The sequence below is a fragment of the Nothoprocta perdicaria genome, unplaced genomic scaffold (genome assembly GCF_003342845.1).
Source record: "Nothoprocta perdicaria isolate Ctin4 unplaced genomic scaffold, notPer1 scaffold_143, whole genome shotgun sequence".
Taxonomy (NCBI): domain Eukaryota; kingdom Metazoa; phylum Chordata; class Aves; order Tinamiformes; family Tinamidae; genus Nothoprocta; species Nothoprocta perdicaria.
Genome location: NW_020454572.1, coordinates 414,523 through 440,330, shown reverse-complemented (window position 1 = coordinate 440,330; position 25,808 = coordinate 414,523). Strand labels below are relative to the sequence as shown.

Sequence of the window (25,808 nt, the reverse complement as noted above, 5' to 3'; positions counted from 1 at the left end):
ACAGCTAAGAAGAGCCTTGTGGTCTGCACAGCCTGTGTGTCTGTTTGCATCTGCAGAGTGCCCTGGGTATTTTCATCTCGGGCGATGCCTGAAGATGAAAGGTTTGCAGGACAGGAGACCCACATGCCTACCCTKCATTCCTTCACCAGCATAGACCTCGCCTTTCTGCTCTGGCAGGCTGTGGCACATGTGTCCTCCAGCTGGGTGGTATAAAGCTTCTTAGGACTTGCTTTTTGTTTCGTATGACCACCATGAGCTCCCCTGCCACAAGGTGTGTATCTGAGATGATAGCCCTGTGGACAGAGAGGATGGAGCTAACGTGGGCAATCACTTTGGAGAGTGATAGCAAAGGCTCTTTCTAGCTGGAACAATGTCCCATGGAAAGGTCTTACAGAGAACAAATTTAGGGTGGAAAAGGGAAGAGGGGGCATCCTCCAGCAGAAGCTCTGTAAAAGATCCCGTTAGGTCCCTGCTATAGTTGCCCTAATGTCAAATAGCTGAACAGTTACAGAAGAGAATGGTAAACGTCGCAGTAAATCAGGCTGGGCTTGACCATGGCGTCCTAGGCACACCGACCTTCTGGCAAAACCAAGGTAGGGTCCAGGGTAGAGGCTGAGGCCCGTGGGTTTGCAGAGTCTTGGGAGATGGGAGCCCAGTCCAACTGTGTGAATGAATACCTAGGACAGAGGATGTGGCTTTCAACTATCWTAAGAGCAAAAGAGCGATCATCAGGCTGTAGGATTTCTTGTTGAAGGCCTGGATTGTCCATCTCCAGAGTACCACAGGTGATACAAGCAAAATGAAGCCTATCATGTGATTCCCTGAAGACCTGTGGGACACAAGCCATGAAGGCATATGTCACTCTGGGGTGTCATGCATGTGGATGCCATGCCCCCTCGTGGTAGCAGAAGTCAACCAGGAGGATGCATGGACGGGGAGATGCACCAGCCTGGCAAGGTGCACTTGGACTCCTCAGGCATGGGAAGCTTTGGGCAGATGTAATGGGTCATCWCAGTTGACCGCGCCAGGACACAGTTGGAGCCAGAGCCGTGCAGAAGTTCAGCCCAAACACAGGCAAAGGTGGCATCAGGGAGACGCTTGGGRTAACCAAGACTAGCCTCAATCAGCCTGCAAGCTGGGAGCAGCCTCCTCCAGAGCRATCCTGGGAGGACAGTCACCTAGAGCATCCCAATGGCAGCTTCACTTCAGGAGCCTTGGGCCCCAATCAAGCCTCATGCAGGCCTGCAGTGACCCCTGAGCCTGCYCACATTCGTGAAAAAGCCTTGTGCTTGCAACCTCCTCCTCTTTCCTTCTCATGAGGGGGACAGGATGGGACTTAGGGTATTTTTTTTGACATGATTCACTCGCATTGCGGCCAAGCCAAGTTCTTCAGGCGCCTTTCAAGGGCAGTGTGTGCCTGGGGCCAGACTGGGAATCCTGGAAATGTTACCAAGGCTGTAAAGCCAAAAACRGTCGGGAAAGAAAATAAACATGGTCTGGCGGAGGCCTTCACTGAGGACACAACCTCCCGGGCTGGACATGCACGGCGTGGTGGTGAATCCCTTCTCAGGTGGCCTGTGGAGCACCGAGMCCGCTGTGGAAGAGCACAATAGCACTCTCCTCTGGGTAAAGGGACTTCCTAGAAAGGATTGCTCCGCTGATTGTGGTCACATTCCTGCTCCGTGTGCAGGTGAGCCAACCACATCCGATGCTCTGGCTCCAAGGGTCCATTGACTTCTGGTTTTCTTTCCCAGCTGAGCACAGACGGATGCTCTGGAGTCCTGAGCCCCTAGAGCATCTATCCCTGGGCGCTGGTGCCACTTTGCTCTCAGAGCTACACACCGAGGCCAGGAGTGAGAAGAGCTGTGCTGGATCCTTCAGCATCCCTTGGTTCAGCACGGGACATGCAGCTCTGGACCTCAGAACTCTGCTGTCTCCAAAAGCACCTGGGGAAACCTCACAGGCAGCTCAGCTGGTAGCTGTGGCAGATGGGCACTACCCAGCTCCTCCTAGGACCCACCTGAATCTAAAGAGCACTTCCCAGGAGGGAGAAGCCCCCTTGCAGAGGTTAACCAAGAGGAAGAAGCTGCCAAGCCAGATGGAGTTTTTCTTCATTTTTGAGACTTGCTGTGCTGGATTCATTGCTGGAGGCAACACCAGGGCAGCRGTTAGGTGGAGCCGCTGTGATGGATGACATGCTGCAGTTCCCAAAGGCCTAGGCCATGRGGGAGAGTGCTTCAAGCCCAGCAACAACTGTGCCCGCACCCTGGGTCACGCTCTATGCCCYGGGGCAGAAAGGTTTCCAGACTCTTGCTACTGTTGGCAGCAGTGGCGGCAGCTCCACCAGAGCAGAAGGGCTGGTCTTCTACGTACCCAAGAGGTTCTAGAGATGGTACCCAAGCTGGGTTTGCAGGACCCATGTGGAGCACTGCCACATGCTCAGCACCCGTTCCTGACAGCCAGCGTGGCTTCTAATCCATGCTGTGGGTGATGTGAGCTGTGCTAGGCCAAGAGATGTCCTGTCTGGACATCTCCCAGGCCCTACAAAGGCTGCGTTCCTGGAAAATTCACCTTGTGAACTAGCCCCTAGCTGCTGAGCACACGTAAATGGAGACCTTTTTTTCTGGAGGCTTCCTGCTTACCCACCTGCTATTTGCAAGGGGCCTGTGTCTGCCAGGCCCTGCACTCCCTGCTCCAGGAGGGGGAAAGTCCAGCCTCAAACTGTGCCATGTAACATCAGCTCTGCTTGGCTCCTTGTTTGGGTTAAAAAAGAAAAAAAGAAGAGTTTTGCAAAGGAGATGCTGGATTTGGGAAAGTGAGTTTGTTGAGACAGGGATGCTGCCGTTGCTGCCCTTGGGTTTATCGCAGCGTGGCCTTGCTCCCGATCCAACCAGCCCTTGAGACTGCGGCCTTGAGACAGCCCCGTGCCGGGGCCCGCCGCAGCCTTCAGCCTCGCCTGGCGGGGTAGCCCCTCGCCGAGGACCGGGAATGTGCTGTCCCTGTGCGCAGGGGGGCAGCTTGGGCCCTGCCCGCTGACCGAGCCGGGACACGGCGGCTCTGCGGTGGCGCCCAGCACGGTGCTGGTTTAGTGCATGGAAAAGTACCGCTGTGGGAGGCTCCCCAAGGAACAGGGTGCTGCAGGACACCGAGAGGCTCGGAGGGGAAAGCAAGGCAGTCTTCAACCCAAATCTCTGCCTGTCCTTTCACACTTGAGGAGCACGGGGACCTTTTGCAGGGTGGCTGGGGCCCTGGACAGCACCGGGTGCCCATGGCAGCCACAGAGCCATGCTGAGAGCTTGGCTGATACGTGGCAACAGGGTAGCAGGAGAGGAGAAGGACTCACTTTTCTTCATCTTCCTCATCCCTGTGGTTTATGAGCCAGGCTGTAGCCCCTGAAAGCACTGCCAGGGAATGGGGAGGCATGGGTCAAACGGAGGCTGCCCTTTCCAGGCCGGTGTGGGCAGCGGGACCTGGCACAGCAGTTCCTGCCGTGCCGTGGGGCGCTGGAAGCGTCGTGGTGCTGGCTGCACTCCCACCACAACTGCGGCCTCTCCAGTTTTCCATGGCAGCGTGGTCTGCAGGCAGGAGGCAGATCAACACGGGGCTCCTGCCAGGCCAGCCCCAGCACACACCAGTACGGGCACCATTGCCAAGGCTGGGCACAAGGAGGGCAACAAGGGAACTGCCTCAGGGGAGGCTGCCCTGCCTTCCCYGTGACTCCTGCAGGGCACGGGGGGCTTAGGACCAGCCTCCCATCCCAGGACATGCGGCCAGCAGCAGATACATCCACAGGCAACGCACATCCCATGCCCTGCTGCCCTTGTGGGGTGCTGGAGGGAGCACTGACCCTTCTGTTTCTCCCCTTGTCTCTGGTGGACCTGCATCCTCAAGAGCCCCTTTGCCTCCAGCCCACGTGCCAGGGCAAAAAACACCCACGCCAGCCAGCAGCAGTGTCATTACTTTATTGCCACAGCGGCCCTGGGCCAGACCCACCTTCTGCAGAGGGTCTGGGTCCAGCCCCTTGCCCCCTCTAATACTCTTCAGAAAGCAAACCCTGAGCCTCAACGTGCACGCACTCGGTCCCTGAGCTCGTGGCCGCAGCCATGTCACGCAGCGCACGCCGTCCTCCATCGTCTACGCTAGATGCAGGCTCCAGGTGCTCTGCGGCAGCTCCTGGGACATCACTCCCATGCGGCCCTCCAAAATTCCTGGAGCTCAAGGCCACGGAGGAAAAGCAAGGTCAGGCCACGGGTGCAGACTGTGTTGGCCCTGGGAAGCGCATCGCTGGTGGCATCAGGTGCAGCAGTGCTGGCCCAGCACTTGGCAGAGGGCCGTGTCCTGCCCTTGGGGTACCAAAGCAGGCCTGGCAGCTGAGAAGGGGAGCAGTGGGAGCCCCAGCACTGGCGGCGCGCTCTGCTCCCCCGGCTGCCTCAAACGTCCATGCCGGGCGCCTGCCCCAAGCCCAGCGCCTGCATCAAGTCGTCACTGAGCCCGCTCTTCAGGGTCCTCCTCACTGTGGGAAAAGAAGAACTTTAGACCATGCCAACAGACCCTGTTCACACCTCCCACAACAGGGAAAGACCACAGGAACCTAGACACAAAGATGGGATAGAGTATGAAGGCAGGGAAGAGGACACAGAGGCAGGACAGAGTATGGGAACATGGCAATGGAGACAGGACAGAGTGCAGGGACTGGGACACTGAGATGGGACAGAGCAAGGAGACAGGGAGAGAGTGGGGCTAGGACACGGTGTCTGCCACCACGTTGACTTACAGGACTTCCTATTGCCGCGGGACCTTTTGCGCTCCTTGTTGGCACAGGGACGAGGGTTGGGATTGTGCGTGACGGACTTGACCAAGCGGTCCATAATTTCATCGGAGGCATCGTCGGGGGAGCTGGGAACGTCCTCCTGGGCTGGGGAGCCCTGGGTTGGGGTGGTTTGCCCTGTCCCTAGGTGAAGGACATGGGGACACCAACATCAGCCACATCCAGATAGCAGGGCATCCCTTGAGCCTTGTTCCCTGAGCAGCTCCCACTTCCTTACTCTGCCACCCTCATTCCCAGYCCCAGCTCACTCCTACCCCGGCTGGCGCGGCTGCGGCGTGCGGGCGCCTCCGTAGGTGAGATCAGCATGCTCTTCATGCTCTCATGGCCTGCTTCAGCCTGCTCCCACTGCTCAGGGCTGGTGGACACCACTGCAGGCGGTGAGGCGGTCTCCGTGTTGCTGGTAACACCGGAGAATTTCTCCATCTGCAGCAGGAGGAGAGACCGGTATGAGGGAGGTGGGTGGCTGGTACCTGCCTCCTGCCAGGGCAATGTGGTGACCACCAAGCGGCCCCATACCTCGGTGATGAGCCGGCCCCGCGTCTTGTTGCGCTCCCGGTGTGCGGCTCGTTTCTTCTGCTGCTGCAGGACGCGCTCCCGGCAGGTGCGGTACTCCAGGGCAAACTCCCTCAGGAGCTTGCAGATGAGAGTCACCTTCACGTCCCGTGCAGCGCTCACCGGGTAGCCCAGGTACAGCAGGAAGGAGTGAAACCTGCCGTGATGTGGGGGCTGTTGGTCATACCGGGGGCATCACCATCCCTGGCATGGACAGACCCATGGGTGCCCCAGAACTGACCCTCACCTGGATGGACCCCTGGGCTGCGCAGGGCATTCACTGGGGTAGAGCAGGGTCAGACACCACCACTCCCTTGTGTGTCCCAGCACCTAGGTGTCCCTCCTCCATTCCCAGGACACCACCGAGTGACTGACCTGTTGAGGACACGCCTGTGCACGACTTTCAGGACAACGATGCGCTGGGTGCTGTCCTTGAGGAAGTCGGTCAGCTTGCTCTTCAGCACCGCCTTGGTCTCGTGCTTGGTGATCACCTTGAGGTTGTCCCAGGATGCCCGGCACCTTCGCTCCAGCTGCACCAGGCTGTTGGCCAGCTCATCAAAGTCGATCTGGGAGATGAGCACCCCAGCTGTCGGGCACCCTGTGCTGAGGCGGGGRGCCCGGCCAGCTGCGCAGCGCGGGATGCGCATCCTCACCCTGCCAAGTCACAGCAACGACAGAGCCAGGGGGAGGACGCCAGCAGGGGTGAGGGCTGTAGGCTCACCTTGGCTGAGCGGGTGATCGCAGCAATCTCCGAGTAGAGGTCCGTGGTTTCCGGGAACTTCTCTACCACCATTTGGCAGAGATGGTAGAGCAGGGACTGCCGGTGCACCGTGTCCTTCACCTCTGAGACCTTCTCCAGATAGCCCAGCTCAAAGCCTCTGCTCTGAAACCCCAATGGACTCAGGAGARCCCTCCAGCCTTCCTCCCACAGATGGCATGGAACAACTGGGCTCCTGCCAGCACCCATGCCACCCCTGCAGGAGATGCCCTCCCAGACAAATTTTGCTCCCTCTTAAGCACTAGGATCAGTCCTCCTCCTACAGTATTCAGACTGGACAGACCTTGCATTCCCTTATGAGCTCAAGCAGGCCCACATCCTGCTCCTCACCTGGGAGCCATTTAGGAAATTGCCCGTAGCCAGTAGTGTGGCCAAGATGCATTTGAAGGTGTGATTTTTGGCCAGCTGCTCCATGCCCATTTTCAGGTCAAACAAAGGCTCTGCAATCTCCTGGATGACAAAGAGTGCAAAGTAAAACCCCTCTCCCATTGCTTCAGCTCTTGCCCATGAGGACAGCCACCTCCCACCAGCCAGACCCACCTTCCCTTGGGGACCTGCAGCCTGTCCTTGGGCAGGACAGTGCCACCCACGCGCAGATGTGACTGCTGTCCCCCAGCAACCCAGCTCACCCCAGAGCTGGGTTGAGAGGAGACGAGGCCTTGCTCCATACCTGCTCCAGACTCTCATAGTCCAGCTTGAAAGCCCAGAGCTGGAGTCTTGCTGTGAGATCACTGATGGAAGAGAGGGCAAGTAGGAACTGCTCTGCGGACCCCAGAGGCACATCAGGGTTAGCCAGCTGGGCCTCCTGGATCTTCTGCTTCTCCTCCTCTGTTGGGACCATGGTCAGGATTTTCTAGGGCAGGCAAAAAAAGATCTGTCAGACTCCTAAGGTATCACATGTCACCAAAGAGAATGGCAAGCTGTTCATCTGCATGGTACCACATTGGCAGGACRGGCATTGTAGCACGCAGCCCACCTCATCAGCAGGGATAACGCACATGACAACCCACGTGATGACCCTGGAAGGGAAGAGATCCTGCCATGCTCACCTCGATCCCTTCCTTACTGACTGCAAACTCGTCAAAATTGAGCACAGCTGTTTTTATGATATGCACAGGAGGCAGCACCGTGAGGCCAATGTTGATGGCGTTGCTCCTCTTGGGATCCAACACCACCACCACCTTCTTCCCATCGACTGCCTTCTGCAAAGAGAAGAAGATGCAGGCTGAGAGCCAGATGAAGGCTTTACCTTCATGACAATGCCATGGGCAAGGGAGGCAGGCTAGGGGCCTGGTGGCAAGCCAAGATCTGCCCACCACCTGCCTCTGGACTGAGGGCACCATCCATGGGATTGATTAGTAGTGACAGTGCATGCATAGGAGCCAGGGTCCCCGGGCCCCACAGGACCTAACACAGCCTTCCCCCAATGCCCACAAATCCACCCACAGCTGCCTATAAACTTGCTGGTACCTTAGAAGCTGGCACTTCTTTTGATCGGGACTCAAAAAGATGCTCCAGTCTGTCAGCATTGACCTCAACTCTCTGCAGAGATGCCCACAGTGTCCCCTGGCCAAACCTGCCTGGCCCCGCGGTGTCATCCAGCTGCTTTAGCTCCTTCCAGAAGAGCTTCACTGTCCTCTTCTTTTTAGCCTGGGAAGGGCCATCTGTCACCAAGGAGCCCAGAGGCCCCAGTGGCGGTGGAGGGCAGCTGGTGATGGTGGGCGGTGGAGGTGGAGGTGGAGGGCAGCCAGGGGCTGCAGGAGGTGGAGGTGGAGGTGGTGGGCAGCCAGGGATGACAGGAGGTGGAGGTGGCGGTGGAGGGCAGCCAGGGATCACAGGAGGTGGAGGGGGAGCCATGAGGGCTCCAGCACTCGCTGCCTCAATGCCATGAGGATGGAAGGAGCCATTAGTTATGGACCCTGTGTCCAGGACATCAAAGTCTTCCTCTTCCCCCAGGTCAGTGAAGTCCAAGTCCTTGATCTTTAGCTGCACAGGGCAGGCCTCCAGGCGCTCCCAAGTGAGCTCCGAGTCCTTTTTGATGGGTGTCATCAATGTGTTCTCCATTTTCTTTGTGTGGGTCTCCACATCAATGTTTGACATGGCCCGTGCCAAGAGAGCATGGGCATTGGCAACAGGCCCATCTGGAGCCCTGTTGTGAAGCCGTGTGCTATCCTGTTCCTGGTGGCCGTGTCCCTCAACATCTTCAGCCTCCGTCTCTGCCTTGTCCTGGTGTTGGAGGGACATTGGCCCCGTGGGGAAGACCTGCTCCCGTCCTGGCTCTGAGGAACTTTTAGCATATAGCATATCCAGCATAAACTTGGTGTCGGAGGAGATGGCACTGCAGGAGTCGGGGGTATCCTGCTGGCCCGCCCAGGACCCTGCAGAGAGATGGGAAAAGGGGTGAGACAATTTGTATGGTGAAGGAAGGTGCTGCTGGGCAAAACGTAGACTTGGGGCTGGCTCCCTGGTGGGACTGGGCTTAGACCCTGGCACACAGAGTGTCATGGGTGAGAGAGATCCTCCCAGCACCTAAACAGCTCACTCATCATTAGGGCGCTGGCACCAAGAGGAGACTTTAAGATCTGCCCCAGTGATGCTGATGGGCCCATAGAGAACGGCTACGTTCATGTCACCCCCAGCCCTGCACATACTTTTGCCATGTGGCTCCGTGCTACGCTCAGCAACGCTCCTGTTCCCATCCCAAGCAAGAGCAAGAGGATGCTCCTGCGTAGCATCGCTGAGGATATCGAGTCTTCCTTTGGTCATGGAAGAGATCTTCTCCTTCTGGGCTGCTGCCAAGTTCTCCAGAAAGCGAGCTCTACAAACAAAATGCCAAACAGAGGCAGATGTTGACCAAGAGCAAGCCAGGGACGGGATGAACGGGATGGGACAAGCCACACCACCCCGCCTTGCAAGAAACCCTCACACTTCCACAGCAAGGCGCAGTCCAGATCACCACTGCTGGCCAAACCATGGGATGATACAGACACTCCTTGCACACACAAGCACAAACTCAGCTCCAGATTGGCGGCACAGCACCTCACCCTTGGTGGTGGGACACACTGCAGAGGCACAGCTACCCCTATCTACATCTGTGGGGCACCAACATACCAGGTGTCCTGCTGTCCCAAGCCAATGTTTTCCCCTCGGGCAACTGGGAATGAAGCACATTTTATGCACGCAGCACTGCTGAAGGTCTGGCTGCCAGCAGGGCTGGATGGACACCGTGTCACAGAGCCCAGCAAAACCCAGSGTCCTCTTCTGTCTCATGCAGCACCCAGCTTTCTGCTTGGCCCACACATTGCTGAGTCTCTGGGGGCCACTGCACCAGGCACAACCTAGCTGGACCATTTACCATGGGGAGAAAAAGGCCTGCATGGTTCATCCGCATGGTTCCTCTGCATCTTTCCCTATCTTCTCCAAGCCCTTTAGGCAGCAAGGCACCACAGTGGCAGGGATGCAGCATCCTGCCCAGCATCCCCGGTGCTGCCACCAACCAGGGCTCAGGCCCTGGGGAAGCTGCAGCGGGTGGCACGCAGCACGGCGCCCAGTCTGCACAAGCTGAGTCCTGCAGATACCCCTTGGCCCCAAGACCCTTGAGGAGCTGGGCTTCACTGCAGCCCTCATCCAAAATCAGGTCCAAGAAGCAGGATCCTGGGGATACATCCATGGCCCAGCAGGCTGAAACTTGTTGGGGGACCCTCCTGCATCTCATTCTTTGCCCACCCAGCACCTGAAGGGTTGCAGGGTCTGGCTGGGCTCCAGGTTGACGAAGCACAYGCGTAGAGACACACGCATGCCCCTACTTACTCAAACTTCCTCAGAATGGGCTTGTCCCCATGCAAGGATGGGGCATCCTCCCGCCTGAGGGAAAACAGGGGTTAGCCCCCGCTGTCAGCAGCCCCACCACGGCTCGTGCCTTCCGCATGCGCCCATCCTGCAGCACCACAGGGCCGAGCCAGCGCTGAGCAGCGGAGCATCTCCCAGGAGCAGATCCTCACGCCTGCCAGCCCCACAGCCCAACCCTGCCCTCACCCCACGCCATGCCAACACACCTCAAGCTCCATCGTCCCCGCTGACCCCACCATCTGTGGACACCTCCCAGGGTCTTGCGGACAGCACCACAAGCCAGGGGAGCCCCAGGGGAACAACCTCCCGTCTGGACATCAAGGGGCACTCAATGTTGGTGAGATGGGTACCCGTCTCCCTGTGCTGGGGCAGCTCAGCCTGCTGCTGGGAGGCTCTCATGGATGATGGTAGCCATCTGCCAGGGACAGAGCGGGGTCTGCCTGCCCTGCCGAGGGTGGCAGCCCTGACAAGGAGAGAGGGCTGCGGATGGGAGCCCTCCATGCAAACKCCTTGAGGGCGAAAGGAGGTGGGAGTGGGAAGCAGCATGGGGCAGGTCCCGGCTCGCACTAGCCCAGGAGCAGCAGGCCAGGAGGAGYCACCCACACACGCAGAGCCCAGGCACTTACCACGCAGGGGCTGTTTGGTGCAGCCTGCAAAAGGAAAGASAAGAAAGAGTGGGCAGAGGAGAGGATCAGCAGGACCAGAGAGGAGGAATAAGAGGGAAAGAGCTAGAGCGGGAGCAAGAGCTGAAGAAGAGCCAKGACCTACCTTCCCAACCCCAACCTCCCAAGCTGCAGCACGTTTTGGCCATAAAGGGTGAGAGGCAGAGCCAGTGTTGCAAAGCAGAAGGCCTTGCAGAGGGGGCAGGCAGCAGTGCTCCCAGCAGGCTCTACCACCACCTTCTCTCCTCAGATCGCTCTTCTTGGGCAGCCTGCTGAGCCAAACTGGCGGCAGGGGCTCAAGGACGTCGCGTTGAGGGAAGCAGGACCCTCTCTGCTCTCTTGAAGGGCAGATGGCCCCTTATGTCACATCTCTTTCCAGGCATGGGGCCTGCGCAGATCCCACTGCCTCCCCATCCCTTAGCACTTGCCCTGCCCGACCCTCTTGGGAGCCCCATACACAACCCGGCGGGGACAACGTCAGGTGGACTCCTCCTCCCTCTGCATGTCCTGGGTCAGGGCTCCACTGTGGGCTGCATCCTCTCCTGGCTGCTTACTTGTAAATGCTTCTCTCGCCCAGGCCCAGCGGCTGCTCCTTCTCGGCTGGAGGCGAGGACAGTGCCAGGCACATGCTGGCCGTGCTGTTGTAGATGCTCTTGGAGGTCCTAGAAGATGAGGTGACACTGAGAGCTTTGTGCCAAGGGACTCCTCACCACCATCCATGATAGTGGACATTGATACAGCTCCTCATGTCTCATCTGAGCACCCTTGAGTCCCCAGGAAATGAGGAACCAAGAGCACAAAGAAGAGTAGACCTGCAGGCAGTTGGTGGCCAACTGTGTCCAAGCTAGTGGGACTCCTTAGCTTTCCTGCACTCCTGCACCCCAGCATGTCCCAATGCACCCTGTTGGTTGGCCAAGGGTCCTAGGGCTAGCTCGCTGCCTGCTCCCACACACGTCCTCCCCATGGATCCCCAAAGCCACACTCACCCTGACGGGCTGTTCGGCTCATCCGTCCCCAGGGGAGCCTGGCTGTCCTCAGCGGGGGGCTTCTTCACGTCACTGGGAGACTCCAGCAGCTGCTGGACCTCATGGTTGGTGCTTGGGGAGCCGGTGCCAGAGCTGGGCTCTGCTCCGCTGCCCTGGGAGCGCCACCCGCGCCGCCCTTCATCCGTCTTCCTGCGCTCCTTGCGTCCCCCCGGCTGCGGCTCCTCGACGCCGTCTTCCAGCTTGAGGGCACTCTGCGAGGCGGACATGGGGCTGAAGCAGGAGCCACGSATCCCCCACACAGTCCTCCCAGGGGCCACCCACCCATGTTCTCCATGTCCTAACGAAGAGTTGGGTAGAGCTGTTGGCACAGAGCGAGCTGGGCAGAGCCTCAGCTCGTGCCAGGCTGCTGCCAGGCCCTGGATACTAGTGATAAATAAAATACCAAAGGGACACCCAACCCTCTGGGCACCCGGGTACCATGCAAGGTGTCACAGGAGGAAGTGCCGCTCACTTCATAGAGCAGGAACTGCTGCTTCAGGTCGAGGTCGGTGCCCTTGCTGCTCAGGTACTGCTGCACCACTCTTTCCATGCCTTGCTGCTCGAGGCAGTCCGTCACGTCATAGAAGGAGTCCTGGTCTGGGAGGGCAGCCAGCGTCTGAGCAGGATCAGAAGGAACCAGCTGGGACCGTGCTTATGGTGCTGAGCCCCACTGCGAGCCTGGGGATGACACTGGCTTTTGGGAAGCAAGGCTTTTGGGAAGAGAGCGAAGCCCTGACCTTGTTGATGAGYGTCATGGCGAACACCAGCAGCTCTGTGTCAGCTCCGTTGCGCTGCTCCAGGATTGCCATGAGGTTTGACCACGGACACGTGCCTGTGAGGGAGAGCGGCACACGCAGGTGGCACATGCGTCCCAGGTGTGGGGGTGCCAGCCCCTTGGTGCCATCGGGAACCCAGCTGGAAGGCAGCATGCTGCACCCTCCCCCAAGTGCCTGCACCCATCACCCCGGGCCTCTCTCTCTGCCCTGGCCCCGCCAGTGGACTCCTGGTAGACTGCACCACATCACAGTATCACCGAATYGCAGGATGGTTGAGGTTGGAAGGGACCTCTAGAGATCATCCAGTCCAACCCCCTGCTCCAGCAGGGACACCCAGAGCACGGGGCACAGGGTGGCATCCAGGCGGATTTGGAAGATCTCCAGAGAAGGAGACTCCACAGCCTCCCTGGGCAGCCTGTGCCAGGGCTCTGGCACCCTCACAGTGAAGAAGTTCTTCCTCACATGGAGATGGAGCTGCCTGGGTTTCAACTTACATCCATTTCCCCTTGTTCTGTCGCTGGCCACCACTGAGAAGAGCTTGGCCCCTTCCTCCCTACATTCCCCCTTCATGTCCTTATACATATTAATCAGATCCCCTCTCAGCCTTCTCTTCTCACATGCCACACACAGGCTGGCAGATGCACCACAGCATGACCCATGCTTGTCCCCGGAGGCTCTGTGCCTTTGCATGAGCCGCCTGTGCTCTTGATCGAGATGCTGTGCCACACTGATCACAGCTGGCACGTCCTGGCACAGAGGCACCCTGGCCATCACCACCCCCAGGTTGGCACGGCTCTCTGCAGGGTGAGCAGCCCTCAGCAGGGCAAGCTGGGCTCTTGCACCCACCTCTTGCCTGATCCAMGGTGTTCACAGCATGGATGAGGAGCTGGGCGTTGGGCTCCGTGTACTCCACGAACACCAGTAGCAGCTTCAGCGCCATCTTCACCACCAGGCGRTACTGGGAGGAGGCAAGGCAGCTGGAGGAGCTGCCAGTGCCCCCTTGCCCAACCATGAGCCCAGCGGCATGTGAGCATGGGTGGCACAGCCAGGCATGGGGATGCTGTGCCCAGGCTCTGCTGTTGGTGGCTCTGCAGGCAAGTCACAGCTCTGGAGGGCTCCAGCCCTGCAGTCACCCTCCTGAGAGCAAATGGGCCCTGGGAAGGCACTTGGAGGTTGTCTTGTAGGGCAGGAGCACAGTGCTATGGGGAAGGGGCACTTCAGAGACTCTAGATGATGCCCTCAGGGCGGGTGGGAGCAGGACTCAGCAAGGACGTGGAGGTGATGAGCCGCTAAACCCCATGTGAGGGCAGCAGGGGGGTAAATCCCACAAGGGGTGGTGCGATGGAACACGGATGGGCTATCCCTGGAGCCACAGGCAGGGAGGCTGGGAAGGGATGGCAAAAAGAGGACACAGCAGCAGGCACAGCCAGTTCTCCCAGGGAGCAGGCACTTACTGGGCTGCCGGAGAGCGTGTAGAGCCACTGGACGGTCTCAATGTGGTTGATGACGCCCTGCATCCCATCCACAAAGAGCATGATCTGGCTCAGTGCTGCAAGGTGAAGAACAGGTAGGGCCAAGCCACACACAGGGTAGCCCAGATGGACTCCCTGTCTGAAGTGCCAGCCTCCCTCCTCTGGCTTTTGAGGTGCTAGGGCCCACGTAGAGCAACATGCCCAGCCCACAGACAGCCCTTGGGCACTGCTGGGYCAAACACTCACCCCGGAGGATGTAGTTCTGGTAGTTCTGATCAGCTTCTGCCCCCACTTTGATCAGGCACGTCAGCCCWTCCATGTTGACAAACTCTGGCACAAGGTCCTTGTCCTCCTGAGGAACAAAGCACGCACGTCATCATGGGGCTGCCATCCCACTCCCCTGAAATGCATGGAGGTTATAGGGGACAGGCCAGGTCCCCTCGGTCCATTTGGAGCTTACTAGGCACATGAGCATCCTAGCTGAGCATCCTGCTCCAAAAAACAAGGGTTGAATCTCGGAAAAGAGGATGGCGAAAGAGAGGAGTCCCAAATCCCACATGTCCTATTCGTGACTCCAAGGGGCCAACTTTGGCCCCAGCCCTGGGAGGCAGGACATGCCACCAGCCCGAGGGCAGCGCACACCACGGAGGAGCTGGCGAAGCCACCCCTGTGGCTGCCCACCTTGGTACTGCCCAGGAGAATTGCCCAGATGCCAGGAAGCTCCAGGCCCTTGGGAAGAGCGTACCTGAAAGAGCTGCTTGAGGGAGAAGAGGGATCGCCGCAGCTCCGGCCCCTGGGAGTTGTACAGCTTCTCTGGAGGGGAACAAGAGAGATGGTGTCAACTGATGGGGACCTCCATGGAGCGGATCACCACAGCAGGGCTCTGAAAGCTTCCTGAAACTGGAAGTGGCTGCTCAAGGAAGGTGGTTTCGGAGCACCAACTATTCCATGGCTGGACACGCAGACCCCCACCATGCTTCCCTCTGGAAGGCCCCCAAAATGTAGGCACCAGCTCCTCCAGCATCCTTGGAATCTATAGCTCTGCTAAGTCCTCATGCGTTTAGCTATTCCCAGCACTGCAAGGAGATTGTCCCATCGCCCCACTGCTCCTCCACAGCCACCAGGCCTGGAGGTGGGAGATACAGTAAATTGGCAGGGAGGAAGCAGCTGCAGCTCCACAATGACCTTATCCCAGCCCCCACAACCCCCCTATTTTCTTTTCTGCCAGCAATGACATAAATATCCCCTCTGGTTTCCTGTGCGGAACCGAAACGGGAACTTGGACAAGATGCAGACTGCTTTTAACTGCCCCTCACCGCCCGGGCAGCCCTGATCCGTCCTGGGCGTCCATCCCAAAGCCGGGATGTCCCAGGAGGTGCCCTGRGGATGGCATGAGCTACTGGGAATGACAGTGCCAGACACCCAGGCTGTGCTGCCCAGAGCCGAGCAGCAAGGCAGCAGSGGGGCACCCATGGGTGCAGCCTATGGGGAGCAGCACCAGGAATGTTGAGCTTCATCCTCTGGCTGACAACGTCCTTGCTCCTCCCCATCTCCATGCTCCTGGAGTCTGCCAAGGCCCATGGGAGGTTTGGAAAGAGGAAGAATTTCAAGGGATGCCCAACCCTGCCTGGGGCAACGGGCAACTCTGCAGCATCATCTTTGGCTTTGTCCCATGGCCAGAAGGTTTCTGGACTCTGCTGGCTGTCCCAGTCATGGAAACACCACCAGACAAAGCAGATGAACACATTGAACATATAGTTGTGGCAAAAATAAATAAATCAAACCTATATGGACAGCAGGAGGGATAACTGGACTAAGTCACCTAGATCGAAGAAGAGTGGGCAGACTCCCTTGATGCGTTGACTAATCACAGCGAAAGTCCACAGTACGGAGCTGTCAGCACTGTCACACTTCACTGGCAATCCTGAGTCACCAAAACTAATATCATGGAAAGGCAGGGGGAGCTCAGGAACCATGAAGGAAGAAGAGGCTACATGCACCAGAGCAGCAGCAGGCTGCAGAACGGGGCAGGATGAGGTGGAAACAGCAATGCACGGGATGCCTCGGGGAAGGGGTGAGCCGAGGATGGGCGCAGAGAGCACCTGCAATTGGGAAGAGAACCCCCAAATGTGGATGGAGCTCCCAAGCCASATGCAGGGCTCCTCCAGGAGCTGTAGTGCCTAGCTGCACCCTGGAGCACCTTGTAGTGCTCCAAGCTGCACCTTGGAGCCACCTGCAAGGATGTGGCAGGTGACTCAGCATGTGACGGGAGTAAAGGTGCCCCTTGTGCCCATGGAAGCTCCGGTGATGGGATAGCTTCTGGAAGGTCCTGCCTGCTGCCTGGTGAACAGACAGGGGTCCAAGACAGGGGTGCTGGACGCCAGCTGCCTGGGGACAACAGCAGAGCCCCCGGCCTGCAGGAGGCCACTTGGAGAGGGCAGCGAGCGCAGCGCAGGCGCCCAGCGCTGCCCGTGGCCAGAGCRCGCCCGGCCTGAGGTGCCCCGTGGCCTTGTGCAGCCCCGTGTTTTCCTTGGCCAGCTTGGAAACCTCTGCCCGGTGCTGGGTGCTGAATCAGCCCAAGGAGGCTCGTTGGGCTGCGGGCCACGGCCCCYGCCTCTCCCAGCGCACCGCGGTGCCCAGCGCACAGAGCTGCTTTTGCTCTCATAGCTGCGGTGCTGGTTTCCTCCCGATTTCCTGCTCCGAAGGCCGAATCTGGCTCATCTCCTCGGCAGCATCCTGAGTTATGTGGGTCAGGAGCCAAAATAACGGGCCACAAAAACAAGCTGATGAGGGAGGTTTCAAGACATGCTGGCGAGCGGCTCTGCAAAACACGCGGTGCCGGCACCCGCCGCCTCCGCTGCATTGGGGGAGACGGAAAGCAGAGCAGCCTGGAGCTCCTCCGGAGCCTGGGAACCACGAGCAAAGAGCAAGCCCCGTGACCCCAGCCTTCCTGCAAGGGTAGGAAGGGGAGCACGTGCTGGGGACAGCAGGGCAGAGCGCAGCAAGGAGCCCCAGCACGCGAGATGCTGCGGGGCTGAGAGGGAGAGGAGAGCCAGCAGGCACAAACCCGCGTGCCTGCCCCAAAACCAGCTACCCTGGCCCCACGTGGCATCAGCGGCGGTAAGGAGCAAAGGGTGGAGCGAGGGCTCCTGGGCAAGGCAGGGATCTTCTCCCTGACATGTGTCCCGGTGTCCGCGGTCGCTGCTCAGACAGGCTGCAGACTGCTGTGACCAGCTGAGGCTTGTTTGGTGACACTCCAATCAAAGGCTCTTTTCTTTTTTTTTTTTTTATTTTTCCCATGCTACAGTCAGAAGGACTCGAGACTTCCAAGTATTTTGCTGGTTTTCCAAACAGGATGCCTGAAGCAGCAGCAGGGCTTTCTGCCGGCACCAGCTACTTGTTTGTGTTCTCTGAGGCTAAATTTAGAGCTTGTCTCAATGACCCAGAAGACTTGTAGTGTGGGAGCCTTTGGCTCCCAGCCTAAGGAGAGCAAGTTCTGATCTCCAGGGGCGGAGGAATTAACCCATGGGTGCCCCATCAAGCTGGGGGGGCAGTTTGGGTGGTCGTGCAGCAGGGCTCATGGGGCACCCCCGGACTCACCGATGATGGCATGGACTCGGACGGAGAGCTGCGTGCGCAGAATCAAAGTCGGTCGCCTTCCCTTTCTGGGATGAGAGGACACGCAATGTGAAGGTGCAGAGCCCCCATCTCCCCACCACGGCCCTGCCCAGCTCCTCACCCCAGCACCCAGGGTCGGGCACTTGCATGCTGTGGCAGCAACCCACAGGACCTCCGTGCCCACCCTCAGCCATCACCGGAGGGTCCATGGGCCCTGCTGCCTCGCATCACTCACTTGACCTCCTCGTAGAACCCCTCCAGGTCATCCTTCTGCTCCAGCAAGGACAAATCAAGGTCCAGGTAGTGTCCGGATGGCGAAACCTGCAGGGTGCAGTCTTCCAGCTGGAGAAACAGACAGTCCATGTGAGCAGGAAGCACCTGTGCCTGCGTGCCCAGCACCCCCAGGTGCCCCTGGTGCGGGCAGCTGCGGACACATCCCTCCCCACAGCCCAGCTCKGACTCCTGAAGGAAGCGAGCGACCCCATCAAGGCTCCTGCCTGCACTTCTGCTGCCCCAGCWCTTCCCAGGGCCCTCAGGTTCAGCGCTGAACCTGCCTGAGACTCTCTCCCACTCTGGTCTTGAGTGTCAGGTTCAAGTGCCCCATGGTCATGAGTCCCACCCTGCTTGGAAAGGACACAGTTGTTCCAGCCCAGGAGATGATGCTGGAGGCTGACACATCTGATCCACCAAGCTCCAGTTTACCTCCTCCCAAGGGTGATTACTTTATGGGGCAGATGARTCGCCTCTGACTGTACAGACAGTCTCCACTGACCATCTAGGTGCCCAGGCCACCRTGCACAGCACTCACAAAGTGCCCCAGTCACCAAGTTCCTCACATTCCAAGACCTTCAGAGACCCCACAGCAGAGCAAGTCCTGCACGGGTGTCCCAGCACCCAGAGCTCTGCAGGCCCYGGGCAGGCCCAAGCCAGGCCCAAGCCAGACCCAGCTGCAAGCCAGGCCTGGCGCAGGAGCGGGTGACTCACCAGGCCTGACTCAGCCTCCAGCTCATCTGGCTGCTATGCCAGGGAGGGAGAGCACAGGCTGAGGCCAGGCTAGGGTAAGGCGAGGGCACCCTCCCTAACAGCACTTGCTGCACATGGAGGAGAGAAAGGGGGCTGCTCAGCCCTCCAAAAATACATCCCTTCCCAGGCCCTAATTACAGAAACCTGCATGACTGAGGAGCTCACATGCTGAAGACCACAGCTCCTCTATCTTCAACTGCCCCCCTACTCCTTGGGCTTAAGGAAAGCCAAGGATCCCCTCGGCAAAGGCCAGTGCTGGGCAACTCTGAATGCAGCTCCTGCACCTCGCTCTGTTTGTTTGCCATTAAAATCCCGGTTTCTTGGGTTACGAGATTGCACAAGGCTCTCACTGCAGGAGGAGCACAACTCCAGCTGGCACTTGGAGACAGCCTTGAGAGCCCACAGAGCTGCTGCTGCCCTGCAGCCCGTTGCAGGGGACCAAAGCAGGGGCACCCCACACCWGCCTTGATGCAAGAGCCCCTGCACGTGAGCAATGTGGCCATGGGTTGGAGTATCACTGATGGAGATCGCTGGCTTGGAGACCTGCACAAGGGTTGTCCTCTCCTGGGGGACCTTTCTGCACCTCTCCACGGTCAGGGAGCATGTAGCCGGTGCCAGCTCCAGTCAAACACAGCAAGTGGCAGCTCCCACACAGCTCCGACAGAGAAATACCAGCTCTGTGGGGCTGCCAAAGGCCAGGCAAGGCAGAGTTAATGTCTACCCCTCCTCCTGGGACCCAGCTCCGTGTCCCAGCTGGCTGGGAGGCCAGGCCCCTGGAATGCAGCTGTGAGTTTCCCATGCGAGCTTGGCAGCGGCGGAGCTTCCCGCCAGGGATGATCCAAAAGCGGAGCCCCGGGTTCGGATGCTCACCCTCAGGCTGAGATGGGGACGAGCTGTTCCAGGTTCGGGCTGCCCGAGGAGCCCTTCCTGCACTGGAGAGCACTGACCACCCCAGGAGCCTGCAGTGGGGTTGCTCCCAGGCCCTTGGACAAGGTCTGAAGAGGTGTCAAAGGGTCTGCACCAAAGCCTTGCAAGACTTGGGCCTCAGCCTGGTGATCACCCTGCTGGGGACAGCGTGTTTGGGCCACAGGTACTGATAGCAGCACCTCTCCAACCTGGAGCACGAGGAAGGTGGAAGTGCTCAGGCCTCCCCGATCAGACCAGCACACGCAAAGCCTGAAGAAGACACACAGAGAAAACACACGTAACCGGCAAGTGAGTTCTCAGGGAACACCTGCAGTACTGTCCTCCCCAAACTGTGGGCACGCACAATGGAGGTATCTCCACCTAAGCCTGTCTAGATGTCTCYACAGCCAAGGCTGACCAACAGACACATCTAAAATGAGCTGAACTTTCTCCTGCTGACTGGCATCTCAACAGCTTGCTCAAGCAAGGCCCTCTGCAGAATTAGGAGAGCCACATCCTCCCCCAGGTGTCCCCATCTCCCCAGGAAGAGCTGCCCAGCATCAAGGGCTGCTGTGYTCAGAAAGCAGAATCACCACCGCCTCCTGGAGAGCCCAAACAAGAGGCCYACAAACCTGTGGGCCAATCAACTAAACCAGCCATCTCCTTGGACCACCTTGAACTGTCTTAGGCTGGCACTAAGAAGTGCAGGCACAAGCTTAGAATAAGTCCAGGTCTCCATCCTCAAGCCCAGGACACCCCATCTGCCTTCCTAGGCCTGTCTTGCTCACACCAAGCCCCCATGGAAGCCAGCAGAAATGATGATCCTGGGCAAAAGCCAGGAAGGTCATCGTGGCCCCTGAACTTCAACACTATCATGGAGCAAGAAATGAGACCCTGCAAGGGTTTCTTGGCTTCTCTTGGCTCTTTTGGAGCCCCAAACCAAGCTGTTCCACAAAGAAAATGCCTCCTGTGTCACGCTGCTTTCTATATGCATCAGCCCTACATCACAGGGACGCATTTCAAAACCAGCTTGGGGCTGCTCATAAGTGACCATCAGCTTCAGGCAGCTGATGGGGAAGAGCCAGCCCTGGGCTGGGATCAAGAGAAAAACCCCCAGACGCAGGAGCCTTGTGCTTCCTGGAGACCTCATCTGTGCTGGTTTCTTACCCCACGTGAGCAGGGACTCTCCAAACCTCAGTAACTTCCAACCCCCTTGCGGGTCCCACATTGCCTATGACTACACAGCATTTTGGTCACTTTTTTTTCCTCTTCTCACGAGGAACAGTGATGCATTTCCTTGCAAAAGTCACCGTTTTGAGTAAGCGAGGCCCGCCTAAGTCAGGCTCATTCATATTCTCCCCGGTTAATCGAAGGGCCCTGGGGCCCAGCTGAACGGCTGCGGCTCTGCGCATCGCAGAAGGCCCCGAGCAGCAGAAGACGCCGCAGCAGCCGCCCCGTGCCCTGGGGAGCAGGCAGGGCACTGATGTGGCGGCACGCAGGACTCGCCGGGACTTGTTCCCCCTGTGCCTCCAGGGCAAGGAATCTGCCTTTGGCTCCTTGCCCTCTTCCAGCAGGCGACGCATCTCAGGGCTCTGAATGGCCCCGGTCACCCCCATCCCTGCTGCTTCTGGCCAACCTGTCCCCACATGTCACCACGCGCCGCAGCTCCGGGGAGCTGTCCTGATAGCAGAGGAAGGAAGAAGCTCCCAGGCAAGGCAGGAAAGGGACCGGCCCCATCTAGGCCTGCCCACAACATCTCCATCCCCTTCCTGCCGCGGCTCTATCGCAGCAAGGCATGGGGTTCACCAGGCTGAGAAGATGCCCTGAGGACATACAGCAAACATCCTTTTTTTTTGTGTTTATCTGACGGGAAAGGAAGCACTTCTGTGCCTTTCTAACACTTTCTCTTCCTTCAGCAACAAGTTTCCCAACTTCATGGGGATATGAAGTTGGGAAACTCTAACAATCCGGCCAGTTCTCTGGCTGCCTCAACCCTTGGAGCACAATCCGAGATCAACCCTTGATGTGGAGATGCCTCCTCAGCCAGGTCCGATGCACATGGAGATCCGCCACATTGCTTCTCTCGGAAGGATTTGGGGAGTTCASCCAAATACTTACTCTTTCTTCCAGCTGAGGCAGAACAAGGGCACTGYTGACCACAAGGCACCTGAGACTCAAAAACGCCTGGGCATCCCATGCATTTCCCTGTCCTTCCAAAATGCACCTGGGCTCACAGTTTATGTGACCATGAAGCCTGTTCACGATGAAWTTTGTATGGCCTAAAGTATGATCAGATGCCAGAGCCCTGTGGAGATACTTGCAGCCTCCATCGCTCCTATACCATCAGACAAACACCTTTAGGACATTCACTTCTTATATCCAAGATGATATATGCTTCAAATACAAGTAGAAATCACCTTGATGCAGCACAGTACGTGTCCTGAGGCAGAAGGAAACCAGTCTGTCTTGGCTCCAACACCGAGACAGACTGGACTCTGCAGCTACGGGATAGCACGGGAGGGTCGGGAGGTTTCCAGCTGAGCCAAAGAAGCAGCGTGTATTATTTTAGTAAAGACCGAGCAGGACGATGCCTCCTGCGAGGGTGTTCATGGCTGGACCGCTCGGTTACGGCCTCCTGCCCTTTCCTGCCTGATGGATGGGAGCAACTGCAGCTGCAACGGGTGGCCTGAGCCCCCGGGCAGGGATCCTGCGATGTGTCCCAGGAGCAGGYGACCAAGGAGCAGCAAAAACTGCTGTGCTGCAAGAGTCGGCTCTAAATTTTTAACAGCACACAGCAGGAACTGTTTCAACGTAGTAAATGAGCAGGGACGCCRCTAATTCCCCGGCTCTGCAGCTTGCAAGGCATCGAAAGGCTACCGGGAATGCTGTGTTGACTCAATGACTCCACAGCCACCCGCCGGGATGTACATCATCCGTCCGACCGGACGCATGTCATCCTGCCGGCCGCTCTGGAAGCGGGTCCTCCAGGAGGGCTGCAAGCGGCCGCTTCTCCTCTGTTGCTTTTGCATGGAGACGTTGCTGCTTCTCGTTGCTCTCCACCACCGCGTTCAGGAGATGCTGCCGTCTCCTCCTCCAGCCGCTCATGTCCAACCTGGACCTCTTGGGAAGCCTGATGGTTCCAACCCCTCCGCTCCTCGCTTTCCTCGAGGGGAAACGCGACCTCTCGCACCAAGTCGTCTGCTCTTCCCCAGGTTTCCGGGGGGGAAGGAAGGCTCCGGCCGGCTCCGGCTTGCAATTGTTTGGAAAAATCCCTAGATGCAGAGATAGCAGGGCCAGCACAGAGCACAGTGGTCTTGGCAGAGCAAGGGGATGGGTGAAACTGGGTGGCCTAGCTGGGGTTAGGARGCACCCAAAGCACATCGAGGGTATGCCACCCAAACGCACTACAGAAACGCTGGAAACTTCAAAAATAAATAAATAGAAGAGTGATTATCGGCTCAAACCAGAACAATACGGCTGGCCGCTATAGAAAATAAAGTGGGAAGATATTTCAGGCATGAATGTGCTTTCCGGAAAGCATGAAAAAGCCATCAGGTCCCGGTCAGGAAGACAAAGTCCTTAGGGCGTCCCTAAAGGGAGCAGGAGGTGACGGCCAGAAGGATGCACTGCATCGACCACGCAAGAAGCTCCCTGCAACGATGCAGCTCCAGCCCGGAGCACGTGCCAGCTTGCGGCCTCACTCCTTTAGGGAACAACTTCACTGGCCCAAAGGTGAGGAACGTTGCTGCAGGACCTCGTTTGTGCCCGGATGGTCGGGGATCCTGACCTTTTCCCGCCTGTTGTCACCAAATCCCCTGGAAGCCACTGGGCAGCAGGGTGGTGGCTCTCCAGAGCCAGCGTGCCCAGCTCGGAACAGCTCCAGCCTTGGCTGGGGCCACCTGCATTTTCAGAACAAGTGCTAAAAAGGAAAGGAAAATCGGGCTAATTCGTTTGCTAATTTTAGCGCCCCGAGTCAYGGCGCTCCAAGCATTACCTGGCACAACGGGCATGTCCAGAGGGATAAATCCTTCGGGAGCCRGCGCCAGGGCAAGGAGGCCTGTGCAGCCTCCAGAGTGACAGCTCCTAATCTGGACCGCCAGCGCCAGCTCAGGTAGCCTTGCTCCATGGGACACAGATCCAGGTGCCCATGGCAAGACGCTCGTCATTRGGACATCAGCTCCTGCAAGCCCTAGTCCCGATTCCCTTGGTGTCACATCAGGACATGTCACAGCTGTCCCGCTGCATGGTCCTCCTCGCATCCATGGGACAAGAACTCTGTTTATAAGCCCGGAGCAAGGTCCTGGCAGCCTTTCCAGCACTTTGCCAAGGAAAACTCTGTGCTCTGTGGAAAACTTGGGTAGAAGCACCTGGCATTGGCCATATGTAGGGAGCAGAGCCTCAACCCTAAGGGAGCCCGTTAGCCTCACATCCAACACATCTCTCCAGACACAGCTCTCCTGCCTTGGGGGACCTCTCCGATTCAGCTTCTGATGTCACCCACGGTGGCTCTGGCCTTTGAGGAGAGCGATCCCATGACAGATGGCTCCTGCCCAGGGAGGAGGACGCATGCCTGAAATTTGAGTTGGTTCCGTCCGTCACGTCTTGGGCTTTTTGTGCCCAAACAACGTCCGTGGAGTCACTGGCTAAAAATCCCCTGACTGTGACAACACAAGAAGCCGCCGCCTTGCTCCAAGAAAAACGAAGGGCCACATTCAACCGAGTACATTTGGGGCCATTAAAGGTCCCTTGCAGCTAGTCCCTTCTCTCCTGGCAAAGAGAGCCGGTGTAGGGAGCCTGTTTCCCCCTTCTGTTATCCCATTTTCCAGCTACAGCTCCAGGAAGGGAATCTGCCTCCTCTGCCGCCTTCTGCTCCCTTTGCCTTCAGCCCCGCGAGATGCAAAACAGAAATGTTTGGCCGTCGCCAGAGCCCAGGGGCGGCAGCCACGTCCCCAGCAGGGCACCAGCACCGCTGCAGCCTCCACCCTTCCTGCTGGCTGCTCCTTCCTGCGGCAGAGAACGGGGCTGCACGCGGGTGACACTCGGAGACACCATCTCCTTGTCCCTCTGCAGCAGGTCACTGCTCACCCAGTGGCTGCACAGCACTCAGAGGGGTCCCCGAGGCCACCGCTGTCCCCACGCCGGGCACCTGAAGCAGACGAGGCTCAGCGCTGGTCACATCCCACCGGCAGCCGGCATGGGAAGGGAGGCTGTGGCAACACGACAGGGACAAAGCCGTTGTCGCTGCTTCCCAAGCGTGCGGACACTGACGTTGGACCTCCCATGGAAGAGCAACGGGTCTAACCCAGGATGGCCACTTTGCAGYGGGGGCTCACGTATCCCTGCGGCTCTGCCCGCGTTTGCAGTCGTCTCCCCGGACAGGGGCCACGTCCCCATCCTCAGGGCCCTGCCACAATGTGAGCGTGGGCAAGTCCTGTCCTGATGCACTCTCCAAACCCTCCTTCCTTGCAGGCAAYGGGTCCAAGACATCCCCTGCTTGTTGGCAGCCTGCAGGTCACAACTGTCTTCTCGAGTCGTTGCTCCCTTTGCGCTGTGCTGCCGGCAGAGCTRCTCACAAGCAGATCCAGTTCCTTGTGGAAAGCAGGAGGTCCCTGACATGACCTGGGCACCCAGGACAGACCCAGGCCCGGAGCCTGAGCGCAGCACTGTGGATTGATGCTGCTCCATGAAGCACCTGTTTTCCTGGCAGCGCAGGGGCACGAGGGATGTTTTGGGGACGACGCAGCTCCGGGGGCAGCTCCGCTCCTCACTGTCCCCTCCACCCAAACCAGCAGAATGTGCCCCTGCCTTGGCGACAGGCTGAACCCGCTTCACTTGGCCGCCACCAGGGTTATATTTTAGGGTGGTGACGACACTTAAGCTGCCCCGCGACGAGGCACCCGCACAGTTGCACCACCTGGTCCCAGTGCCGGGCCCTGTGTCACGGCAGGAGCCCCCAGCCACACAAGACACCACAAGCCCCCAACCCGCGACCCCCGCCCCAGCGCCACCTCCCACGGTGCCATCCCCGACCCTCACGGAGAGCCGCCGCTCCCCGCCCGCCGCCCCGTGCCCGTCGCGGCGGTGCCACCCCGCACCTCCTCCCCGTCCCCCATCCCGGCGCCCGCGCGCTCTCACCGGCAGCGGCGCGGCCAGCAGCCGGTGCAGCGCGGGCAGCTGCGCGCCCAGCGCCTCCGCCTCGGCCACGGCGAACACGGGCGCCCGCCGCGGCTCCGGGAAGCTGCCGCAGCCGAAGGGATCGGCGTCCTCCAGGTACTGCACCCGGCAGGGCACGGCCGCCTCGCCCATGGCGCCGCCGCCG

At 58.8% G+C, this 25,808-nt stretch overlaps 1 protein-coding gene across 1 annotated transcript; it reads right to left on the bottom strand.

The window, feature by feature from the left end:
• Nucleotides 1-4,237: 4,237 nt before the first annotated feature.
• On the bottom strand, nt 4,238-25,801 carry FHOD1 (formin homology 2 domain containing 1). The gene is made up of 22 exons (XM_026034435.1): nt 25,625-25,801; nt 17,796-17,902; nt 17,543-17,607; nt 14,688-14,755; nt 14,189-14,294; nt 13,925-14,019; nt 13,317-13,428; nt 12,432-12,526; nt 12,167-12,310; nt 11,656-11,906; nt 11,224-11,331; nt 8,810-8,976; nt 7,629-8,536; nt 7,208-7,360; nt 6,829-7,011; nt 6,489-6,608; nt 6,102-6,263; nt 5,756-5,946; nt 5,345-5,537; nt 5,083-5,251; nt 4,775-4,951; nt 4,238-4,513 (listed from the first exon to the last, which is right to left on the bottom strand). Exons 1-22 carry the CDS (start codon nt 25,793-25,795, stop codon nt 4,431-4,433), a joined length of 3,828 nt encoding a protein of 1,275 aa, XP_025890220.1. The 5' UTR covers nt 25,796-25,801; the 3' UTR covers nt 4,238-4,430.
• Nucleotides 25,802-25,808: the final 7 nt, after the last annotated feature.